The sequence below is a fragment of the Phodopus roborovskii genome, unplaced genomic scaffold (assembly GCF_943737965.1).
Source record: "Phodopus roborovskii unplaced genomic scaffold, PHOROB, whole genome shotgun sequence".
In the NCBI taxonomy this organism is placed as follows: Eukaryota; Metazoa; Chordata; class Mammalia; order Rodentia; family Cricetidae; genus Phodopus; species Phodopus roborovskii.
Genome location: NW_026125281.1, coordinates 24,776,980 through 24,801,091, shown reverse-complemented (window position 1 = coordinate 24,801,091; position 24,112 = coordinate 24,776,980). Strand labels below are relative to the sequence as shown.

The 24,112-nt window shown below is 43.4% G+C and overlaps 1 protein-coding gene across 1 annotated transcript in view; it reads right to left on the bottom strand.

Annotated features, from left to right (window-relative positions):
- Positions 1-10,825, bottom strand: part of Pde7a (phosphodiesterase 7A) — an 84,020-nt gene extending 73,195 nt beyond the window's left edge. Inside the window, exon 1 of the mRNA XM_051198323.1 lies at positions 10,641-10,825. Within this exon, the coding sequence (XP_051054280.1) occupies positions 10,641-10,778 (138 nt within the window). The 5' untranslated portion in view covers positions 10,779-10,825. The remainder of the gene's footprint in view (positions 1-10,640) is intronic.
- Between the last annotated feature and the right edge of the window lie 13,287 nt (positions 10,826-24,112).

The following is a 24,112-nucleotide window of genomic DNA, read 5'->3' as shown; positions in this document are numbered from 1 at the left end:
TGAGGCTAAAGTGAAGAGACTTGGATTAATTCCATTGGCAGAGGAAATCTCAAAACAGCCCAGTATAGACTCCATTGTGTGGTTACTTGTTAACTCTTACGTAGGTTTATAATGAAAAGGAGCAAGCTGAGCAAGGACAAACACAAAATGTGCAGACTGAGAAAGGGGGCACCAGGAAGTGGATGGAGCTGAATCCTGTGTTCAAGGAGATAAACAGATGAAGAAACGGAATAAAGGGAGTGGAGACCTCAGGGCAAATCCCACCCAGCTAAGCTTCCAACTTGTGAAAAGGAATTATAGAAAAGCTTGGGACTAGATATGGTAGCACACACCTTTAATCCCAGCACTCTGGAGGCAGAAGCTAGCAGATCTGTTGAGTTTGAGGCCAGGCTGGTCTACAGGGCAAGTTTCAGGACAGACCATGAAAACCAGCCTCCAGTGACACACTTCCTCCAGCAAGGCTATTTTCTTTCAAGGCACCTCAATGTGTCTCTTTGTGTGTATAGGAAAGCATGGGTCAGAAGAGATCTGTGATCACTTGGAGCTGGAGTTAACGGGGTTTGTGAGTGGCCAGACCTGGGTGCTTGGATCCAAAGTCCAGTCCCCCTGACAGTACAGAAAGTCCTGCTTAACTACTGAGCCGTCTCATCTCTCCAGCCTCTAAAATGAGAAAGCCTTCATGCTCACTGTTTTTACAACATCTGGAGAACCACAAGAGTATTTCAAAATATCCATAGCAAAGAAAACAGTTAAGACTAAACAATTAAAGTTATCAACTCTTTTCTCTAAATCACCAATTTCATGTAAATCTAGCTGCTAGCTGACAAAGCATCAAAATGGTTTGTATAGGGGACACTGTGTCGCATGTAACTCAGAGCAGTAGGTAGTACTACTAAAATACAGCACATCAATGGTCCACCAATTCTTTCAAAAGATACATTTACTTTTATGTGAATGAGTATTGTGATGCATGTGTGTGCGCATGTATTTAAAAGCCTATACATGATACCATGGTGTCCATGGAAACCACAGATGGTATCAGATCCCCTGGAACTGCAATTAAGACAGCTGAGAGCTACCATAGGGGTGCTGGGAACTCAAAATGGGTCATCTGCAAGATCAGCAAGTACTCTTAACCACTGAGCCGCCTCTCCAGCCCCAAACTAATAAACTTAAAACTTAGGTTTCAGAGCAGGATGTGGGGCCACAAGCCTTTAATCCCAGCATTTGGGAGGCAGAGGCAGATGCAGGTAGATCTCTGAGTCTGAGTTCCAGGACTAACAAAGGAACCTTGTCTCAAAAATAAATAAACAAATAAAATAAAAAATTTGCATAGCTGGATCTGATGTGTCTTCCAAGTTCTAGGCTGACTAGAGACTGATTCCCAGCATGGCACTGTTAGGGGGCACGAAAGTCAGTGGCAGAATGTCCTTAAAGAGGGACAGTGGGACCCTGGCTTCTTCCCTGACTAACTTCCTGGCCAAGGGAGGAGGTTTTATTGTAATATGGGCCCTCAACATGATGTGTTCCCTCACCCCAGGCTCAAAGGCAACAGAGCCAACTGATCATGAATTGAAATGTATAAACTATGAACCAAAATAAGCCTACTCTCTTTATGGGTTATGTGTCTTTGGTATTTTGTTATAATAATGGAAAACTAAGAAATTTTCAATATTAAGGTTAAAAAAAGGAACAGAATCAATACAAGGCTCCATATTTTCTAGTGATTAATATAAACATATAAAGTAACAATGAAATCAGAACCATCTGTGCCACTGAAAATGCATGTCTGGCAAAATTTTACTTTAATACTTATCAACAATTTTGTGATTCACCATTTTTTAATTTTCCACTACTAGACAAGAGTGCAGTGATAACTCAGACATTAATAAATCTGATGTCAACAGAGCCCTGATAGCATCTGTTTGGAGAGTAGCAACCCAGGCTAGCTTCAGATTCACTATGCAGCAGAGACTGACCAAGAGCCTCTGATCCTCCTGCCTTGACCTCAGAACACAGGGAGTGTAGGTATGTGTCACCACGGCAGGCAAATTTAATATTGTATATTATGACTGTGTCCTAGAATTCAGAACGAGGTAACTGGTGAAGCGCAAGCACTTTTTATTACCATATACCGAGGTCATGAGGAAGTTCACTCACTTTACTTGCTGAAAAGTATAATAGAAAAACTCATAAAACTGTTTTCAAGTCTGAAAGTATACATTGGGATAACAACATGCAGAGAAAACCAGAGATCAGAGAGAAAGGAAGTATAAAACTGACAAAGTCATGAGTTGCTGATGTGTTTTCAATGGGTGGAGGATGTTGAACTGCTACACATTTAAATTTTAACAAGGCATATTTTAAGTTGTGAATTAAGTAACAAGCCAAACATTGTATTGCTTAAAAACACTGAACCCTGGAGGACGCTCCTTGGAGGAGTCTCTGCCACCCCTGAGCCCTGGCCTGCCTCCTTCCTGCTGCCTATGGAATGGTGCTCGCAGAGCTCTTGTTGGCATGTGAGAGGCCCTGGCTTCCATCACCAGAGCTGCAAAACACTGAAGCAGCAGCAGGAAGGTGGGGCAGGAGGGAGGGAGGAAAGCTGGCCTGTTTGCTTCTTCCCAAGGGGCCTTTTTGTTACCTGCTTCATGACCTGCAAACTTTCCCAAATTTAAAGAGTAGGAATATCTGACCCCACAAAAGAGAGTATTCCTAGGGCTAACTCTTACCTGCCCGGTCCTTCCTGCTCCACCATCTCACCAACTATGATCAGTTTCTCCCAACAATAATCCCACGTTATCTCCCAGCCTCTCCCCCACAGGATGCAACTGCTTCATAATGACCAGAGCTACACAAGCGAAACCTGTGGACCAGAGTTACCCAGAGAATTATGAGACAGTGAGTCTGGAAGGAAGCCCAGGAGTCAGCTCAAGCATCTTTCAAGCCACTGTCTCCATCACCACTAAAGAGGATTTTACAATCTCTATCTGCTCGCATTATCACCTCAAATACAGCTGGCTTCACTTTTTCACCCCTAAATATTGATCTGAAGGAAGAATTCTGTTCATTGACAAACTAGTTCTGTAAACTGATTATGTAAACCTTCTGAATAAAAAATAGAAGTTACTTCAATTTCATCATTGTTAACATTTGGAGATATAGCTAGCTTTTTCTTTTTACGTGTGTGTGTATGTGTGTATTCCTACATACATTGAGACTCTTATTTTAGTTAAATTGGGAAATTCTAGGATATACCAAATTTCCTTCACTTATGTTTTAAGCATTTTACCCACACAATTAAGTATTCTTTAATTCACTTTAGTAGCTATACATTATAAAAATAATAGATACTAAATGTATTTCACTGCATGTGACCCAAGGTATACACTTCAAGCTCTTCAGACATTTCAGTGGTTGTGTTGTAACACAGAAATGATTTAATCACCATATTCCATAATAAGAAAACCCTACTTAGTCATTGAGAAGTTATTTGTTGTTCCTGACTTTTCACAGTGGCAAATAATGGGATAAATATCCTTGACAATTAATCTTTATTAACATTTCTAATTCTAGTGACCTCAGATAGAGTCCTAAAAGAAAATTCTCAACTAAAAGCATTCATTTTCTAAGTATTTATTTAATTTGATTGCCACTCTGAAGAAACCCACAATAGATTACAAATAGATTACAACTCTGGTACTATTCCATAAATATAACTTTCAATTTATAACACAAGAAATTGTAAATTTGAAAGAAAAAAAAAAGAGCCAGCTTAAGAGTAAAGAGGTTTTAGGGTGACTCCCTGGTATTTTAGAGTTTAATCATTAGAAGCACAATTAAAGTAACTAATGTGTTGAGATCCCTCTTCCAGTACTCACTGTACCCAGCTACTGGTCCCTAGTCCATCCATACCCAGTGATACACTGTAGTGCTTTGAAGGAGCATGGCTGCCAGAGGCTCTTAGATGGGGCGTCTGGTTCTCAGCTGGGGAACTGCTTAGGAAGGAGGAGGGGATGGCCTTTTGGAGGAGGTGTGCCACAAGGAGCTTGCCAGGTCCAGGCTCTCTATCTGTGGATCAGGTGTCTGTTCTTAGCTACTGCTCCAGCACCTGCCTGCCTGTCTGTTTGCTCTTCCTGCCATGATGATCACAGACTCATTCTCTGAAACTAACCAAGCCTCCAATTAAGTGCTTTCTTCTAGAAGTTACCTTGGTCATGATGTCTCTTCACAGCAACAGAAACGTAACTAAGACACATGCCTTCCCATGTGGTAAAATGAAGCAAAAGAGAACACACACGGACTAAGTCACAAAGACCTGCAGTTTAGCCGCTCCCCAAGCCCAGCGGTGTCAACTTGATAAATGGAAACTTGGAGCTTATGTTTTTTCTACATTAGACACACCTGACACAAAATGCAAACAAGATGCAACATGCAGGAATACATCACAGGTTCGAATCTTCCTCGTTCTCTCCCCTCACTCACTCACAAGACACTCCACCAACACGCACAGCAACTCGGGTCCCGGTGTCCTTTCCCTTTCCCCAAAAATCGACTAATTTCCTTAGTCATCCATCAAACAAAGTGGTTTCCAATCTCTCACTACTCTGGGTCACTGTCTTAACAGCATACTTTGTTGTATCTTCCTTAGCACAGGGCCTCTGGAATGAAATACTCCCGACAAGTTCTGAAAAGCCCTGAGTGAAGGATATTATCTCAAGTGGTGACCAAATTGTGTAAAACTCATTTTTTTTCTACAGATTCACAGGCCATCAAAATTCATAATCCATGAACCTAAAATTCTGACTACAGTCAACTTATAACTGATGTAGGTGAAATTATTAAGAGCAAGGCAGTTGGAATTTACTACTGGGCACAGAGAGCATTCAGGAAGACTAAAGCATTCGCTAAACAATCAGACATGTAGGTGCTACTCCAAAATGAGCAGTAATTATTATTTTTATCATTGAAGAAAGGACAATGTTTCTTTATGAAGCAACATTTGCCAAGTGCTTTTAATGGCCCAAATTAGTATTTTTGTCTGTTAAAAATCTGAGTAGTGTAGGCGTGGCTGAAACTCAAGCTACCAAGTTAGCAGCCATGTAGCCATTATCTTCTGAAACTGAAGAGCCATCTCTACCAGCAGGTGGAGCGAAGGGGCAACCAGCAAAACGTTCTGCTCAGAGGCTATAAGCAGAACCTTTGTGCCAACCCTAGAAGCAGGGTCCTTACAAACTGCATGACCACTATCCCCTACCAGCTTTGTGAGGGGTTAATGTTAACAGCTTTGCATAGTGTACACTTACAAACCATTGCTAGATTTGGAGTAGTTACAAAGGACTGCAAGGTATGAAAAAGAAATTTCACTAGAAAAATGCAAATAGTTCAAACAACACTTCAGAAACAAACTCTTGCTTACTCTAGTCAAAACAAACCCAGATGCAGCCCATCTACTATAGGGGCAAATGTTTATAATGCCTGCTGACATATGAGTGGAGATGAAAGAGTATGATTATTTATCTTGGTATTATGAAAGGACAGAGCGTGTAGGGAAAGCCAAAACAATGTTCTTACCATTTGGCATGAGCTAGTGATTCCAAAGACTTTATCTAATATGCATGAAGGCATCTATTAAGGGGAGTTCTGTGCACAAAAACAAAAGCCTGACAGAAAATGTTCAACATTTGAAGAATGTGTTGCTGATCTACCAACCTGACATCCTGCTAGTCATCCGTAGACAAGGATCTATAAACTTGCTTTGGCATCTTCTCAGTCACTAAGTGCAGTTATTTTATTAAGACTCAACTAAGGTGCCATGTCCTTAGTCATACCCACAATTCAACTGTCCACCACTATCTACAGAGTTAGTGACATCACACTGGAGAGTTCAGAGAACATGGACAAAATCACTGATCTCAACAGACCTGTCTACAGCATGTACCCTTTCTCCCCTCCCCTACATTTACTGATTTGTCTACAAACAGCTACTTACTTTTCAGTCCTTGGCCTAAAGGTCAAAGACTATACTGGGTTACCCATTTATCCCAGGACCCTAGGTTTCATCACACTTGATAACTCCGATATATTAATAGCCCCACAGATTTTTTCCCCCATTCTGTATAAGGAGGATAAAAAAGAAAACCATTAAAATAGCAAGATCCAAGTAGGTGTGTGTGTGTGTGTGTGTGTGTGTGTGTGTGTGTGTGTGTATGTGTATGTATATATATATATATACACATATATATATATATATATATATATATGAATCATTTCCATCTTCTAACATCTAATACAAGGAGTTTTATAAGTGTTCTGTATTGCCAGGGTTTCTGTGGATTTTTCTTTGTATGAAATAGTATCTTAGAAATAAAAAGATTTTTCACATAGTGTTGCATACCTGTAATACCAGAACTTTGAAAGTAAAAGGAGGAGGCATGGAAGTTCAAACTCCTCAGCTATATAATTAGTTCAGGGTTAGCCTGGCTACCTGAGACCTCAAACAAGCAAACAGGGGGTGGTGGGAGAGGGAAACACCCCCCCACACACACACACACAGAGAGAGAGAGAGGGGGGGGAGAGAGAGAGAGAGAGAGAGAGAGAGAGAGAGATTTTCTAAATGAGACTGGAGGCAAAACTTACAGATTTGAGGCCAGCCTGAACTGCACTGAGTCGCAGACTAGTTGGGACAACATAACAAGACCATACATAATAGCTTATATTCATATTCTGTACCCTGATATCTTGTTCAGTAAAAGCGCTTATTTTTTTATGTTTTAAAAATTAAAGCTCAAATTTCTAACCCACATACAACTTGTTCCTATGCCTCTATCTTAGTTAACTTTACTATTGCTATGATAAAGCACCACGACCAAAGCCAACTTGGTTTGTAGTTCATCGTGCAGGGAAGATGGACCAGAACATGAAGGCGGGAACAGATGCAGAGGCCATGGAGGATGCTGCTTTCTGGCTTACTCTCCTGGCTTGCTCAGCTTGCTTTCTTATAGAACCCAGGGCCACCAGCCCAAGGATGGCATCACCCACAGTAAGCTGAGCCCTTCTTCATCCATCAAAGAAAAAGATGCAGCCCAGGCTACTGACAGGCTAACCTGGTAGGAACATTTTCTCAACTGAGGTTCTCTCCTCCCAAATTAATCCAGCGTTTGTCAAGCTGACATAAAAATATCCCACACAGCCTCCAAACCTGACTAATCCCCTCAAGTACAGTGCCCCAACATCCCCATCAACACACTACCTTAACTTTCCCACTTACTGAACCATAAACATGTTAAAAAAAAAAAAGGTGGATACAGCACAATCTATGCCTTATTTCTTTTTAAATATGAACTTTGTTCTTAAAGACTAATGTCTAAACTTCTTTATCCAAAATGGTAACACATAGGACTCATTTATTACCCTCATTTTTCAAATAATTCAGGAGTCTTATATTAGTCCTTTGAAAACTAGCATATGACTGGTTTAAGACACAATGCCAAGGCCTCTGCCCCAAAAAGGCCCGTGTTGCAGAGGTGAACTCTCCAGGAAACTTCACCACTTCAGCACAAAACATTAACTGGCATACAGATCTTTTTTTAACAGTATAAATCTTTTAACTCGGAAAATATGACTCTGCAGCATTTTTTTTTTTTTTGAGTAATAATCACTTTGCTACACAACACTCAAATCCATGCTCTAAATATCCCTATAGTGCCTTTAAAAAATTATGCTAGCTTGGGAAAGTTTCCGCCATCCCTCCCCTGTGGTATGCCAGCTGTCAACTTGTGCTTCTATCAGGGAGAATGGTCCATAGCTGCTTGCAAACCCACTTCAATTTCCCTGCTACTTAGAAAAGTTTGCTCAAATTCACAGGCTTTGGGAGAGATGATGTCCAAATCTATTCTGATTGCTCAGAGTCTTGTTTTGAATTTTATTATGGCTGTGTACATATGTGGGGGGGAGGGGTCGGCATGATGCTGCTGCTCAAGTGTGGAGGTCAGAGGACAACTATGCAGGGCAGTTCTCTCCTTCCACTTCATGTGGGCTCTGAGGACGGAACTTGGGTGGTCAGGCTTCCATGCCGTGGCAGCAAGTGCCTCTGCTACTTGCTCAGAATTTTCTCTGCTAGTTGTCTTGGTCGTTATTTTAGTCTATAATTACATGTTTGAAACCAAATTCTGGGTAAATGACTGACTATTCTACATTGATCTCACAGTTTCACATCTAAAGTTGATGCTCAGCTGAGCCTGAGGTGACTTCATCTACTCATTCATTCACTCAGGTCTGTATTACTGACCTACTACGAGCTGGGCTCCAGTACTGTGGTAAAAAAAATAAAGAACTGAGGTGACAGCTACTTTTGAACATGCTTTAAAATAAAATATATATATAATTAAAGTACTACTTAGTAACTAAAGAAAACATTAAATCTCTTACATAAAGTTACAAAACCACCCAAACTTTTGCCAAGTTCTATAACCTCACGCTTAAGAACTAAAGATTCATGGGTAATGGAAGCTTTTAAGAGTCCAAAATTATCTACCTTGGCTTTTTTTTTTTTCATTACATATCCCCATCTATCCCCAAAGTATTCAGTATCAATACATGATTTATTATTAAGTGATACACAAAGCCTTAATAAGGATAACATAACCACCTTAGCTTCTTCGTAAATTTATTATCCCTGTAACACTGGGCAATGTTGGTCAGAAAAAAAAATATTCGTCAAGGAAAATTTTCTGTCTTAAAGCTAAGGAATATCAACATACTCTCTTAGAGATGGAGAGATTGTTTACAAGTTTTAAAAACTAGTAAAACAGGTGCAATTCTACAGTATTTGCCACAGTGGTAGTCCTAAGATTCCACTACCCATTTAAATATTAGCCTAGGAATGAGCAAAGAAAAAAGCTGACTTTAAATTGGTCCCTGTGGGTTAATTAACATACTAGATAACACTCTTGGGATCAGCCTCCCTTCAATCCCTTGGAATCTCACCTCCTCCTCAGGGCGCAGGGACACTGAAGACACATTGTATAACTGTATATAAAGTGATTGACTTGCAGTTTACATGTAACTGAACCGGGGGTTTATCATGTCTGCTGAGCTGAGGAAGTAAACAGTGTGAAGACACGAAAAAGTCACTTTTACTAAAGACTTTTAATTACTATTATTAAAAACTTCCCCACCAGTGCTTTAACACCTCTTGAATTCTGGAACTTCAAAATACATTAAGCAATAATAAAAATACAATTCACAAATTACCCTTCAAGGTAAGTAGCAAAAGTATTATTTGAAATCCCACTTAGTGTTTTACACTGAATTCATCAGCATATCACCCTGTATCAAGAAAGAGTCTGACTTTAAGTAAATAAGAATTCCTCAAAAAGAAACTAAAACTCTTTATCTTGCAAGGAAAAAAAAAAGCATAAATAGAATTTAAGGGAAATACACTATAAGCATCTAAAAGATTCTGCCCATGTTACCAGCTTTAAAAAACATTTTGCTCCCTGGGCAGTGGTGGTGCATGACTTAATCCCAGCACTTGGGAAACGGAGCAAAGTGGATCTCTGAGTTCAAGGCCAGCCTGGTCTACACAAAAATCCTGTCTCAAAAAACCAAAAATAACTAAAATTTTAAAATGCCTTACTCATGACACTTGCAATATGACAGAGGGGAGTAAACAGGCTGCCATGAAAAGAACAATGAGAATATTTTATTTCACAAAATGACCATGGGACCCTGCACGATGTCTTAGGCCTGCTACTTGGAATTCTAAAGCAGGAGGATCATGAGTTAAATGGAAGACTGAACAGTTCAGAAAAGCTCTGCCATAAACAAACAAACAAATGGCCGAGGCTCACTGATTGGAGTGCCAGCCTTGCAAGTGCGAGACCCTAAGTACCAAAGAAACCTCATAAACACAGAACTTGTGGCGGCAGGGCAATGGGGTACCCGGTTCATATGTAAACAAAGTAAAATTCTTCTTCTGCTCATTATTCTAATTCTGGCAACCAAAATCAACCCAACTACAGAGTTAAGCCAAGGACTTTATATTAAAAAAAAAAAATTTAAAAACGGTCAGGAGCAACTGGTGTTGGGTCACTGGAAGCAAAGTCCTTCGGGAATGCTGCTCATCAGCTGTTTCTCTCCTGAAAACTCCTTTACCAAACGAGAAAACGGATTCGAAACCATCAACTTTGCACACTAGTTCCCGGCACCTAAGGCCCGTCCGCTAAAAGGAAGCAGTTCGGGTGAAGACCACAATGGGACATCTAGGCCCATTGTTCTGAGACCCGCAGGAGCAGCGTTGCAGGGCCAGGCAGGAGAACCCGCACAGGTGCTGGGGGAGGGCCACGGGGCGGGGGCGAACAGGTGTCCTCAGGGTCACCGCTGAGGCACGAGGGGCCCGACTGCAAAGAGAGATGCAAGAAAGGAGCGGAGGACAAAGTCGCTGCCGGGGCTTAGCAGCGGGCGTGCCGGGCTAGCACCGGGCGCGGGGACCCTGAGCCCAGCGGGGTTGGGGAGGGAGGGTGTCTGTCCGTGCACAGATGGAGCCGCCAGCCCACAGAGCCCCGAACAATGGCCCGAGCCCCTCCAAGACCAGACAAAAGCGCTGAGCCGCGGGGTGCGGGCCCCGAGGCGGCGGTTACCTGCGAGAGCTGCCGGGGATGCGGGCAGCCGAAGAGCGCGGAGCTGGAGCTGAAGCTGATGGCTCCTCGGCGGCTGAGGACGTGCTGGGGGACCGGCCTGTCCAGGGGCAGCACCGGCAGCTGGTAGCATACTTCCATTGAACACGCCCGCCTTGCCTCCGCGCGGCGCCCGCCACTCCGCGGCCGCCCGCCCGCCCCTGCGCTGCGAGGGGGCCGCGCCGCGGGGACCCGGGACCGAGGGAGGCGAGGCGCGCGCGGGGCGGCCGGGGGGCGCTGGCGACCGCGGACGCCTCCCCGCCCTCGGCGCGGCTGGCGGCGGGAAGGGCTGCAGCGGGCGGCCCGGGACCGGGACCGGGACGGGGGGCCGAGCGGAGAAGGCGGGCGGCGTTAAAGGGGAACCGAGCCGTCCCTGGTGCTCCGGGGCCGGGACGCCGGGGAGGCGCGCAGCAGCAGCGAGCGAGCGAGCGAGCTCGGCCGCCGCCGGAGCCCTGCCCCTCCCCTCCCCTCCCCCGAGCCTCACTCCACTCCGCCGCCGCCGGCGCGAGCGAGCGAGCCCGGCGTAATTCACACTTTGCAGCAGCGGACCCTGCGCCAACCACGGCCGCCGCCACCGTGACGTCACGACGCCGCCGCCCCGCGCCGCCGCAGCGCCCGGGAGCCCGCCGGAGGCCAGCGCTCAGCGCCGCGCCCCGCGCCGGGCCGGCCCCTCCCGCCTCCCCGCAGCTCCCTCCCCGCAAGCCGCGGCGCGTGCGCACGAGCGTAGCGCGGGGCATCCTCCGGCTCACCCGACCCCGAGTTTGTTCGGCCTACGCGACAGGCGCTGTCTCGCCCGCCTGAGCCCCCGCCCAAGAGAAGCTCGAAGCACCGGGCGTCCGCTGCGCGCTCACCGCGCGCACCCCCTCCCGGAGTTCCAGTCCCGGGGCTTCGCGGGAGACCGCTGCGACGGTGACGTCAGCAGGTCTCGGGGCGGGGGGCACGGTCCTCCCGCGACGTCACGGTCCTTGCCCTAGCTAGGCAAGGCTCCAGGGAGGCTTGCTTGCCTTGGCAGGTGATGCCCCGGGCCATGGGGGACCTGCCAGCGGGGCAGGAGAGGGGACAAAAACTGCAGAGTGCCCAGGGTCTTTGCGTGGAAGGGAAACACCGAGGCTGAGAAAGAAGTAAAATTCTGCCACCAAGAAAAAGGATGAGAAATGACGACACTGAGAAGACAAAGGGGACCAAAACTTCCCCCAGCCAAACATGTCCCTGCTTTGTTGGCCTTTTGCTGTTGAGGATGTAGGAAAAGCTTTTCCTTCACCTGTTTTGGTAAAGTGAGGATATGATTTGTTCTTTGCCAAGTTTCTGTCCCAAACTGCTGAAGCTTTTCAGCAGGAACTCAGTGTACCTGATACTTTCAGCATCAGATACATCAGCCTGAACAAGCTGTCCCTGGTGGCAAAAGGGACCATTTCTCAGAGCATGTAATCTCCCGGTTATTTTATATGATTGCTGGCAAGGCCTTTCGAAGTACAGTGCTGAGCTTGAACTTAATGATGACATAAATCGAGTATGAGAACCCATGATCAGATAAACGGACAAAGATGTATTCCCTTACTGTTTAAACAGCGTGTGGCATGTGTATTTTCCACTTGCCTGGCCTCCACTGTTATATGATCCCTCCTGTGTTGTGGAATTTGCCTTCATTAGATCATGAAGCACTAACTGGGCTGCAGCAACTGATCTCACTGTCTTTGAAATCCTAATTATTCCCCTGACACATAGTAGATGTGTTGAGTATTTCATTTGGGATTATGCTAAGTACCTTTACCCATTTACTCTTCAAGAAATCCTCGTCTACTCATAGAAACAAACTTGCCCTATACCTTACATAGATAAGTCCCAAGAACTAACCTCAAGTGATATGTACTCTATATCTGTTGGGCATGGCGGCACACACATGTAATTGCAATTCTTGGAACACTGGGACAGCAAGATGAAGAGCTGAGAGTCATGACCAGTTCAGACATCATAGTGACCTCAAAACTAGGCAAACTATGTAGTGAAACCCTATCCCAAACAACAAAAGCCATTTGAGGGCCTCTACACAAAGCTGATACTGGTGAAAATTTGTGTTAAATAAAATACACCACATTTTTAGTGGAGCCCAGACTATATGAAGAGATACCTTGCTCAGCCTAGATATGGGGGTGGGGGTCATGGGAGGATGCCTCCATCCAGCCTCTACGAGATGATGGGAGAGACTTAGTAGATAGACTTCCTAGAGGAGGCCTTACCCTCTCTGAGGAACAGCTGGAAGGTGGGGGGAGGGGTGGAGGGAGAAGGAGAGGAGGAAGGGGGAACTGGGATTGGAATGTAAAAATAAATAAAAATACCACATTTAATAACAACCAAATGTTTGTTTAATTAAATAATAAGACAACACTAAGTAAGAAACTAAACATTGTATCTTCCTCCATCAAGGGATATTACAATGTACCTGTTTGAGCCAACAACCCTGGAAGTTACTCTGCATGGTGTGTTTTTACCCAACACTAATGTCACCAGTAATCTGATCCAGTTTCTACAGACAAGCAGTTTCCAAAACTAAGTCACTTGCCTAGTAAACTCTGGTTTGACTTCAGAGCTGTGCTTTCCATGTTTTCCACAGCACCATGTGTATCAGAGAATGAGATTCATTTGTTTTCAGCGTTCTTGGGAAGGCATTAGGGTTCATCAGAGAAATTTCAGAAAGGGTGGGGGTGGTAAAGAGATCAAGGGATTGGTTCAAGGTTGCCAAGAGATCTGGGGAGGAGACAGACAAATAAGTTGATTTTGCATTCTGGGATCTGAAACCTCGAAAGTGAAAACAGCTGATCAGAAAACCCTGTAAGGATTTCTATGTTGGAGTCTTTAGACAGAATTTCTGCTTCTTCAGAAAACCTACATATTTGATCGCAAACCCTTCAACGGCTACTTTGATGAGGATAACCTGCTTAAAATCTACAGATAATAAGTCTTGGTAACATATTGGCCTGTGTCATCCTGACCTTGATGCTATAGTTTTACTAATTTGACACATAAAATGAGCCACCACAGGGAGAAACTTTAAACTTAAATAATGAAAGAAATCCTATTACCTAAAAATGATAAAAATCTAAAAATAAACATAAAGATAGTCAAGGTTCATACAAAGGATGCTTTTTATATGAGTAGAATACAGTAGACTTGGATGTTTAAAAATAATGTCCTCTGAATATGAAGATTTAACTGATGTGGGATGTCCTTTTGTTTGCTGCAGATATGTGTTGCTTTTGTTGGTTGATAAATAAATCAGTTTGTTCAATGGCTCAGGCATATTACTATCCAGCTCTCACAATTAAATTAACTAATCCGTGTCTCATCATGTATCTGGTAATGTTCTGGTATCTAATTCTTTCAACAGCTCCATGGCATCTCTCAGATTCCAAATTCTTTCCCTCTGTGTCTTTGTTTGCATTTCCCACCTGGCTCTGTTTTGCCTGGTCATTGGTTAAACCAATAAAAGCAACACATATTCGCAGCATACAGAAAAACAAATATTTAGCCCTTGAAAGTTATTATTACCAACATTTAGGATAATAAGGAAATGCGAGTTAGTAATTAGTCACCTATTACAATCAAACTTACAGTCATATTAGGTATGTTTTCAAGATAAAACATATATTTTTGAAAGACAGATCATCTTCAAATGTTTCAGATATCTACAGAATATGGCATTTAAGATGTTCTAATAACACAGGTTCTTTTCTTTCTTTAATGACAATGAGACATGTCTGCTCCTGGCAGCACTAATCTACTTCAGAGAAGATGATGAGCATCGAAGATCCTCCTCATGAAGTTTACTTTCTTTGGGGCAAAGGTTAGCCAATGGGCAAGAAAGTGCCAATGCCTTGACTGCTGACAGTGTGCTGTCCAAATTGGACAAGCAGGACACAAAGGAAAGGACTGCCAAACTTTGCCAAGACAAGGTAGGACAGCTCTTCAGAATATCCTGCTTCACAGAAAAGTCTATCAGATGTGCTAGGTCTGTAGGCCAAAGATGGACACCCCAACATTACAGAGGAACTTTGGGTGACTGTTCTTGACTCTTTGATGGGAGTTGAAGAGTTTATAGTTACAGTTATAGTGTTACTGGTTACCAGATTCAGAAAAGAAATTCAGTAAAGAAATGTAAAGTGTATAAGGTTAGGACATAAAGAAAGTGTTGGTAATGCAAGCTAGTATAGAAAGTAAGTTAGGTACAACCATTTAGACTCATCAAGATCGGATAGATATGGAGCATTTTCTCTGAATTTATCAATTGTTAATGGGCTATACATAGTTGATATCTTTCTTGCCTTTATATGTTGTGTATAGTTATTGTACTTATTGTATATAGTTTTTCTTATATTAATCATAACCTTTACTTTAAACAAAAGAGGGGGAATGTGGGGATATCTTGTGTATACTCTAACAAATAAAGCTTGCCTGAAGATCGGAAGGCAGAGCTAGCCACTAGTTAAGCATAGAGGTCTGCAGGTCTGTACAGACAGACAGGAACTGATATGGCTGGGTGGGGAGAGGAAGTGATAAGGCTGGAGGAGCTCAGTCTCTTTTCAGTCTGAGGTTTTTGTAGAGGTAAGAGCTAGTGGCTGGCTGCTCTGCTTCCCTGATCTTTCAGCTTTCACCCCCTAATATCCAACTCTGGGCTTTTATTATTAAGACCTATTAGAACTCGTGTTACACTTAACTAACTAAAAAAAAAAAAAAAAATGCCATCCACTGAGTTAATCTATCTATATAATCGTGGAGCCTAGGCCAGTGTGTTTTAATTAGACATGCTGGTCTAATTAGCCACAACACACATGAGATAAAAAAAAAAAAAAAAAAAAAAAAACAAAACAAAACAAGAAATAGTGAATATGAGAGTTGGGTCAAAGAAGCAGATTCACTGAAAGTGGTACAGAAGGGATTTAGGATTTAGTATAGAGATTTGTTATTATAATACACGCTTTCCTATGGAGAAGTTGGTGTGAGAAGGTCAGGGAGGAACGATTACAGGCCCATAAAAAAGCCACTAAACCAGGCGTGGGAAGGGGAACTACTAAAGAGGTTTATGAAAAGGCTTTACCTCAAAGTCTTCTAGCGACTGTGGAATCACTATAAGTCGTCGTGCAGACCGAGGTGAAGAAAAGCCAGCTGCAGAGAGTGGGAGGCTTGGACAAATTGTGACCTATGAGAAAAACTGAAACCTGTATCTTTTCCTTACTGTGTCTCACCCCAGTGACCGATCTGTGGAAGAAGCTGCTGCTGTTAGCCAAGGAGCTAGCTCCTGATCCAGAGAAGCCGGAGATACTACAGGCTGGCTGTTACTCCGTAACATTGAGGATGACAGAATAGGAGACATTTGCAGAAGTTGCAATGGCACCTAGGATGTTGTATAGATAGATCTTCAAATGTAATGACTTCCACTTTTTAAATCTTGTAAATTTCTGCTGTGGGCAGCTGAAACCAAGAACCATAAAAAGTGGGGGGGGGGAACCTCTTGGAAATGGGGTCCTGGTTAGTAAAATTGAATGGCGGAACAAAATTACTCCAGCCCTACACTTGTCACCCTGACACCTGTGTTTACTTACTCATTTATTTTCAGCACGATCATACTTCTTCCTCCAATATGTAGTTTTCTCTTGCACAACCCAATCCAGATCACTCCCTCTCCAAAGAGATCATATGTCTTCCTTGAGTTAGGTCCCATTCCTCCACTTGATAAGTCACAACACCTCCTTTATATTCTGAAACTTAAAAACTAACATATACTGCTACCTACCACTAATAAGAATGAGATGGAAACAAATGGAAAATATTTGCCTAAGAAACACCAGCCTATGTCAAAAAAGCTTTTAACTATTGTCCCTGTATCTGCAACTGGTAACTTTCTTACAACTGCTATTTATAGCTACCATCTTTTTCTGCCATTACCATTACCTTTGCCTTCAGGAAATGCCTGAGCCGGTAGTGGTTCCTTGCCTTGTGAACTGACCAATCTTTATTTCCTGAACAGTCTTCTCACAGGGATTGCTGTAGTTTACCCACAGAGTCTAGGAACAAGAAGAGTCCCAAAGTCTCCAGCATTCCTTTCTTCCCCAGCTGTGTAGCCAGGTGGATCAATTACCCCAGATAACACAATCATTCCCATCCTAGCTTTGATAGTTAACTAGGAGTCCAGAATGACCAAGTGGCAGGCTCAACGTCCAATATAATTAAACTCTTATGATAAGCCCCAGCAGGAGCATTCTCCTCTAGGATATTTAGCGGGAGGAACAATTCAGTTTTAGATTCATAGCTTCCATGACAATTAAGAATAAACTGCTGTTTTCAGTGCCCAGTTTCACACCATTTGCTACAGTAGTCCCGGGCAACACACACTCAAAATACTCAATTCTGATTCTGAGTCACAGCAGGTTTCAAGAAGTGTCTAGGCTCATTTCTCTGCATCAGGTTATAAATGTGTCCCCTGCTCATGACAGAGAGCTGCTGTGTACAAACTCACAGCAGCTGCTGGTGCCTGTGACCAGACCAGTGAAAGATCAAGCCAATCAACATTCCAACAGGGTGGGGGAGGGGCTCACGAGGCCCCACCCCTAGCTGGGTGTTACTGGCCCTCGATGGTTGCTTGAGGAGGGAGAGTCCATTTTCTTAAGAGGTGTGGCCTCTCCTCTCAAAGGTTACCCATGCTCCGGTGTCTGGCCCTACCTTCATGTGCATTTGGGCAGCACTAATTGGATTTAGAGGTTTGCAAAGAGGAGAAAAAAAAAAGTGGCGGGTGGGGGATGGAGGTGGGGGGTGAGGGTAGGAGGGTGTTTAGAAAGTTGGGAGGGGACATGGGGGGGTGGAAGAGAAGTTGAAGAGCAGACAGTGGAAAGTTGATATGGTCATTGTGGCCATATATGAAATTCTTGAAGAACAGCTAAAAATCTTAAAAACATACAAAGATTTTCAAATGGGAGGAAAGTAACAACTGATCAGGTTAGCTGGGCGTTTTCCCCCCTTTGTTTTTTGTGGGGAGGGGGCACGGCAGAAAACAAATCTGCTAATTAAAGGCTGTGGGAGACCCGACAACACGGGGGTGGCAAATGTTAGCATCTAGTTGTAGATATTGAAACAACCGCTTGTGGGGCATTCAGATTCTGTCTTTAAAAACACACTCCTGTCTCGATATCTCTGGAGAACTGTGGGGAAGAGCAGGGGCTCTTTCCTTCACTGTTCATGAACAGCCCTTCGAGACAGTGAGCAGAAGTAGTCTTAGAACAGCAGAATCTCTGTAGTGCACCTAAAAGCTGATTGTGCACTGAAGAGATAGGTCAGAGGATAAAAGCACTTGTTCTTCCAGAGAACCTAAATTTAGTTCTCAGTACCCACACTGGATGGCTCAAAACCATCTGCAATGATTGTTCCCAGAAGTCTGATTTTACTTTCTTCTGGCCTCTAGAATACATGTGAACACACACACACAAATCTTATTAACTAAAATAGTAACATTTAAAGAAATAACTTGTCTAAGATTTCTTAGACACTTGATTCTAGTGCCTTGCCTTACTATTTTTAAGTATTTCACATCATGAAATAATGTACATTTTTATGTAGGAGTGTTTTGTTGCATGTGTGTCTGTGTACCATTTGCATGCCTGAAGACCACAAAAGCCAGAAGAGGGTAACAGGCCCCCTGGAATTAAAGTTACAGATGAGATGTGAGCCACTGTGTGGGTCCTGGGCATCAAACCTGGATTCAAAAGAGCAGCCAATACTCACAACCCTCAGTTCATTAAATCGTGACATTATTTGAAAATAGAATTGTTGCACATGTGGTTCATCAAATTAAGACAAAATTCACAGTGATTGAGGATGGTTCCCAATGTAAGTAACACCAAGTGTTACTGGCCATCACCAGAATATAGAAGACATATATGGAACTGACTTTGCCTGGGAATTTCCAGAAGCAACCAACCCCATTCACAGGCTGGTGTTAGACTTCATACCACCCAAACCATAAAAGAACACACTTCTGTTGGATTAAGTACCAGGTCTTGATTCTTTGTTCCAGGAGTGCTACAGAACGAATATAGAAAATAATACAATTTGAATCTGAACTGTTCCAAAGCAGGCCTATGTTCCCCAGCTGGTGGGACTACTTGGGGAGGCTATGAAACCTTAAGGGGCAGGGCCAGTCTGGCAGAAATAGGTCATTAAGTACAGACCTTTAAAGGTTACACTCTCTCCAGTCTCCGCCCATTTCTCTGCTCCCTAGCCCACATAAGATGAGGGAGTGTTTCTGCCACATACTCCCACAGCCTTGGTGTTCTACTTTGGGAGGCCATGAAACTTCCCATGCCCAGAAGCATGGAGGTAAGTGAACAGGTTCTGAAACGGGCTGAGGCACAAAATAAATCCTTCCCCATGTAATTTGTTTATGTCAAGTATTTTGATAACAATGACCAAAGACAGATGATAGATAGAAAGATAGATGATAGATCGATACATAGAAAGAAAGAAAGAAAGGAAAAATCTAGCTCAGAAAACTAGTGTTTTCTGACGTGTGAAGTTGTTGCTGTGACTAAGGGATCCACATAGTTCTCAGAGCCTTGGAACAGGTGTGCAGCATGAATTGGGAAGAGTCTGGAGATGCAAGCTAGAGAAACCCTAGACTGTTGTAAGTAGAGCCCAGTGGCCAGTTCTGTTGGGAGCCAGAAGGCCAGGATGCAGCAGTAGAGTCAAGGCTGTTGAAGTTTCCAATGGGAAGAAGGACACACTTGTGAAATGGACTACAAGTCCTCCATGCTATGTTCTGGAAAAGCATTTCTCCACATTTTGTCCATATGATGATGTTCTGAATGAGACTGTCTTCCAGTGCAATTGGCTAATAAAGTTGGCAGATGAACTCTCAAAACAACATCGAAATCAAGCTCTGACATGGTTACGATTGGCTGCTTTTAGCCAGATTTATGATGGGGGGGGGGGGAAAGACTTGAAAATGGCCAAGTCTGACCTGAAAAAGAACAAAATTGCAGAAAAGAGAGCATCACTAGGAACAAGACCACAAATGCCCCGCATTAGGGTAGTAGCAAAGTTCGTCTCAATAATTAGCCAGACGCCACCCACCGCAGGGCCCAGCGTTAAGACTGTAAACGCATTTCAAGTATGTTCCCTTGGAAGCATTTTTATTCTACGGGGCCACCTAGGGAAGTGTTTTACAAGGATTAGCCATCCACATACTTAGTGGTTTGTGCAGCCTGGCTCAAAGGCATGGGTACTGCTCACCACTGGGGCAGGTCTTCCTCTCGTCGTGCTTTTAAGACACGAAAACTAAGAGGAGGTCATTGGGGGTCCCAACTAATGTTCAAAAGCAAGCATGGAAGGACTGGCCATCTGTGGCAGGGTAAGGACCCTGCAGGCAGCCTCTGAAAGAACACTCCAGAAGCTGTAATGGTCAGCCTAAGCTGCACCAGTGCTGGGTCCTCTGGCAGATAGGGCTGTGGAAGGGCCGGTCCAGCCGGTCCCTCCTTGGGGCTGAGCAGGATGGAGAGTGTTGACAGGCCAGACCTCCCTCCTAGTCACCGGAGCGAACCACACTGAGTCGGAAGCCTGTCTAAGCAGGAGCTCGTTTTATTGCATCAGGCCTGCGCTTATATAGCGTTGAGAAAGAGGGTGGGGACCTCAGGATGGGGTGAGGTGTGAGGGCCATTGATATTTTACCACATTAGCAGTAGCTGGACAGAGGCAGTTTTGCTGAGTCACTCCTATGCGGAAGTGATAGGCCAAAGACAGGTTGCCTAACTCTAGCCAGGCTCAGGAAGTTCCACTAGGCCTTACGCCTGTGCCTTTTCAGGCCCAACACACCAGGATGCTGGAGATGTGAGGAACAAGGTCTTTCCAGGGAGGAAATCTACAGACAATGGCTAGAACCAGCACAAGGGAGAAGCCACGTGCTTTCTACCACCAGTGCCATAGGGCTGTGATGTCCATGCCCATTGGAGATCACATCATGATACCATATGGCCCATGGAGCTATGATTTACAGTTTGTCATACTAGTTTTTGAGCTTGCTTTGGTTCATTTCATCCCTGATATTTTACCTACACTGCCCTTTCGGAACTGGAATGTCCACTCTGTGCCACTGTATCTCAGAATTACATGGCTTTCCTTCTGATTTTATAAACCTTAAGAGTTTGCCTTGAGCCTCAGAAGAGACTGAACTTTGGACTTTTGATGTTGATAGAGCTGGTTATTTTGGTTTGAGTTCAGGCATTTTGTAAGTTAGAATGTATACATTTTGCATTCTTTACCGTCCAGGAGCTATTGGTGGCCAAGGGCAGAAGGATGCTGTGGTTTGAAGTTGAAGTGTACCCCATAGACTCATGTTGTGAATATGTACTCCTCAACTGGTGGTGATATTTTGGGAGACTCTTGAACCTTTGGGAATGGGGTCTACATGGAGGAAATAGGTTACTAGGGGCAGCTCTTTAATAGTTATTCCTGGCTATACTTCCTGCCTCACTCCAAAGTTCTTCGTATGCCACATGTATGATGAATGGCCAATGCCAGGAGCTCCACTGCTAATGAACTAAGAGGCTTTGCCATGGCTGTCCTGCCATGAAGAAACAAACAATTAGAAACTATGAACTAAAGCAAACCAGTTCTAGCTTGCTTTTCTGTTGCTGTAATAAAATACCATGACCAAAAGCAACTTGAGGAACAAAAGATTTATTTGGCTTCTAGGTTATGATCCAGTCAAGAAAACCTAATGCAGGAACTAAAGGCCTCAAGCAGATACAATGGAAATGGCACCCAAGGCTCATGCTTAGCTATCTTTCTTATATAACCCAGGACCTCCTGTCTAGGAATGGCATTGCCCCCACATAGGCTGAGCTCCATCAATTAGGGATCAAGAAAATATCTCACAGACATACTCACTGTAAAATCTGATGGTGACAGTTCCTCAACTGAGGGGTCCTCTTCCCAGGTGGGTCAAGTTGATACCCAAGCAGCCATTACACAGCCTTCCCCCTTTAAATTGTTCTGCTACAGCAATGTGAGAGGAATCAAACACAGATCACAGATTAAAAGAAAAAAAAATACAGCACAATTTTAACAGCAAGAGAGAGAAGGAAATAATTTTTCAACCCCAGATTTTCTATGCATTTGTTTAGTCACTGAGTATTTATTTACCAAATAGCGACAAGATGTTGGAGATTCTATCAGGCATCTAAAATAAACCGGAGAGTGACTTCTATCCAAATGAAGTCACATATTAATGGAGGCATGTGTAAATGTGTAATAGCATAACTTAACATGGGGTAGTATTAGGGGATGTATTAGTCGGCTTTCTGTCACCAACACATATCAATGATAAAGCAATTTACAAGAAGAACAATAAAACAATACAGAATTATTTTGGCTTACAGGTTTGGTGTTTTCATTCCATGATTGTTTAGCTAGCCATTGTTGGACCAGAGGCAAAGGAGCACATGCGGTGGTATGAGGCTGCTCCCTCCCATCCTGGATAGAAGCTGAAAGAGAGAGGACAAAGGACAACCTCCGAGGAATGTTTCATAATGACCTCAAAATGGTCTGCCACCTCTCAATAGCATCATGGGCTGAGGACCAAGCCTTCCACACTTGGGCTGTTGGAAGATATTCATCCAAACCATAGCTGGTGCCATCTAAAAGAAAGCAGGGCACAGAGATCGAGGAGACCTTCCTGAAAAGGTGATATGCTATCACAGACTTCATTGAAATGAGGAGGTGAGTTAGACAAGTCTTGTGGGTGACTTTGCTTGGACACCCTTGGGAGAGGAGGAGGCTGAGAAGTCAAAGCACCTACGACTCAGGCACTGGGAGCCCGTGAGTAGCAGAGCATGCTGCAGACTCCTTTATTAAGGACGTTAGACCCGCCTTTATACCCCGTCCCAAGGTCCTATTGGCTCAGGCAGCATTGTCCTTTCCTCATTGGTGTCCTCTGGGTCAGGAGTCTCCTGTCAGTGGTGTCTGAGCATAGGTGTTTGGCTCAGGGAGGAAGTGCCTGCCTTGCATGCTAATACAGGCTGGCCTGGGCACCTGCAGCTTGGGTAGGCTGGCTGCAGTTTCTCCTACAGACACGGACTTTGAGTGGGAAAAGAACTTTCTTGAATGAGAGAACCAGTACAGGTGTCTAGTGCATAAGTAACTCCAACGTAAAGAAAAGCTAGTGGTCCGGAACCAATGAAGGGAGACAAGATTAGACCACAGAAGGCCTCCTGGGCCTGTTGAAGAATTTCAATTTTATTCCTAACTATGATGGAAAGCCACAGGGATATTTGCTGTTTTGTTTTTCAGCAAACAAGCATTCATATCTGACTTATATGTATGCTTTAAAAAAAAATCTCTCTGGTTGCAGCTACATAGACAGCAGTTTCTAAATGGAAACTTGAAGCAAGGAATCATTCTAATAGCTTTAAAGACAGATGACAGCAGCTTCAAGTTTTTCAGGCTGCATTATGCAAAGTTATGTAGCACATACGCACAGATACAGATCTAACCCACCGAAAGCCATCCTCCTTTCAAGTTAAAAATCAAATCAGTCACAGAGTTCTTCAATGTCTCTTGAAGTTATTCACGTTAGACACATGTAAGAATAACCGTGTACAACCATTCCAACATCTAATTCTTAGCTCAAAAAATTCAGACCACTCAAGCTAGTGGATGAAAATGAAATACCTCTTTAAAGATCTCAAAATAATTTTATTTTGAAACAACTTAGATATAAAAAGTTTGTAAGACATAGGGGAATATATATGATAGCATGACCAAGTATATTTTTTAACTGACAAAACATACATTAAAACTGACGTTAGTCACAAGGATAAGGATTTTGTTAAATGTAACTAAAACAAATCTTGCAAAATATAGGAATCAATATAACTCAAGAATTACTAGTATTCAGAATTTTTAAACTAAAATTAACATGCAAAATTCCTCTAACTTTGAGGTGAATTTTTTCAGTTGGGAACTAAGTGAGAATCAGTAGTCATTCTGGTTATTGTAGAAAATGGAATGATGTAATGTTTAAAGTCACAACTTTTTAACTGGCAGGTATGTTATTCCATGCTTTCAGGGAAGACTGAGGCAGGAGGATCATGGGTTTGAGACCAGGCTGGGAAACAAAGGCTTTAACACCTTTTCCAAAGACAAATAGTTGAATTAAGAAATAGGCAATGGAATGGGCTTGCTATGGCATATCTACGATCCTAGCACTTGGGAAACTGAGGCAGAAAGATTGTGAGAGTGAGGCCAGCCTGGGGGTATTCAGCAAAAGTCTCAGAAGAAACAAGCAAGCCAACAAGCACTTACAGCAAAAAGGGCCAAGGACTAAGCAGACGTTTTAAGGAGGCACCACTAAGCACATGAGAAGATGCTGATTGTCACTTGCCATTGGGGTGATG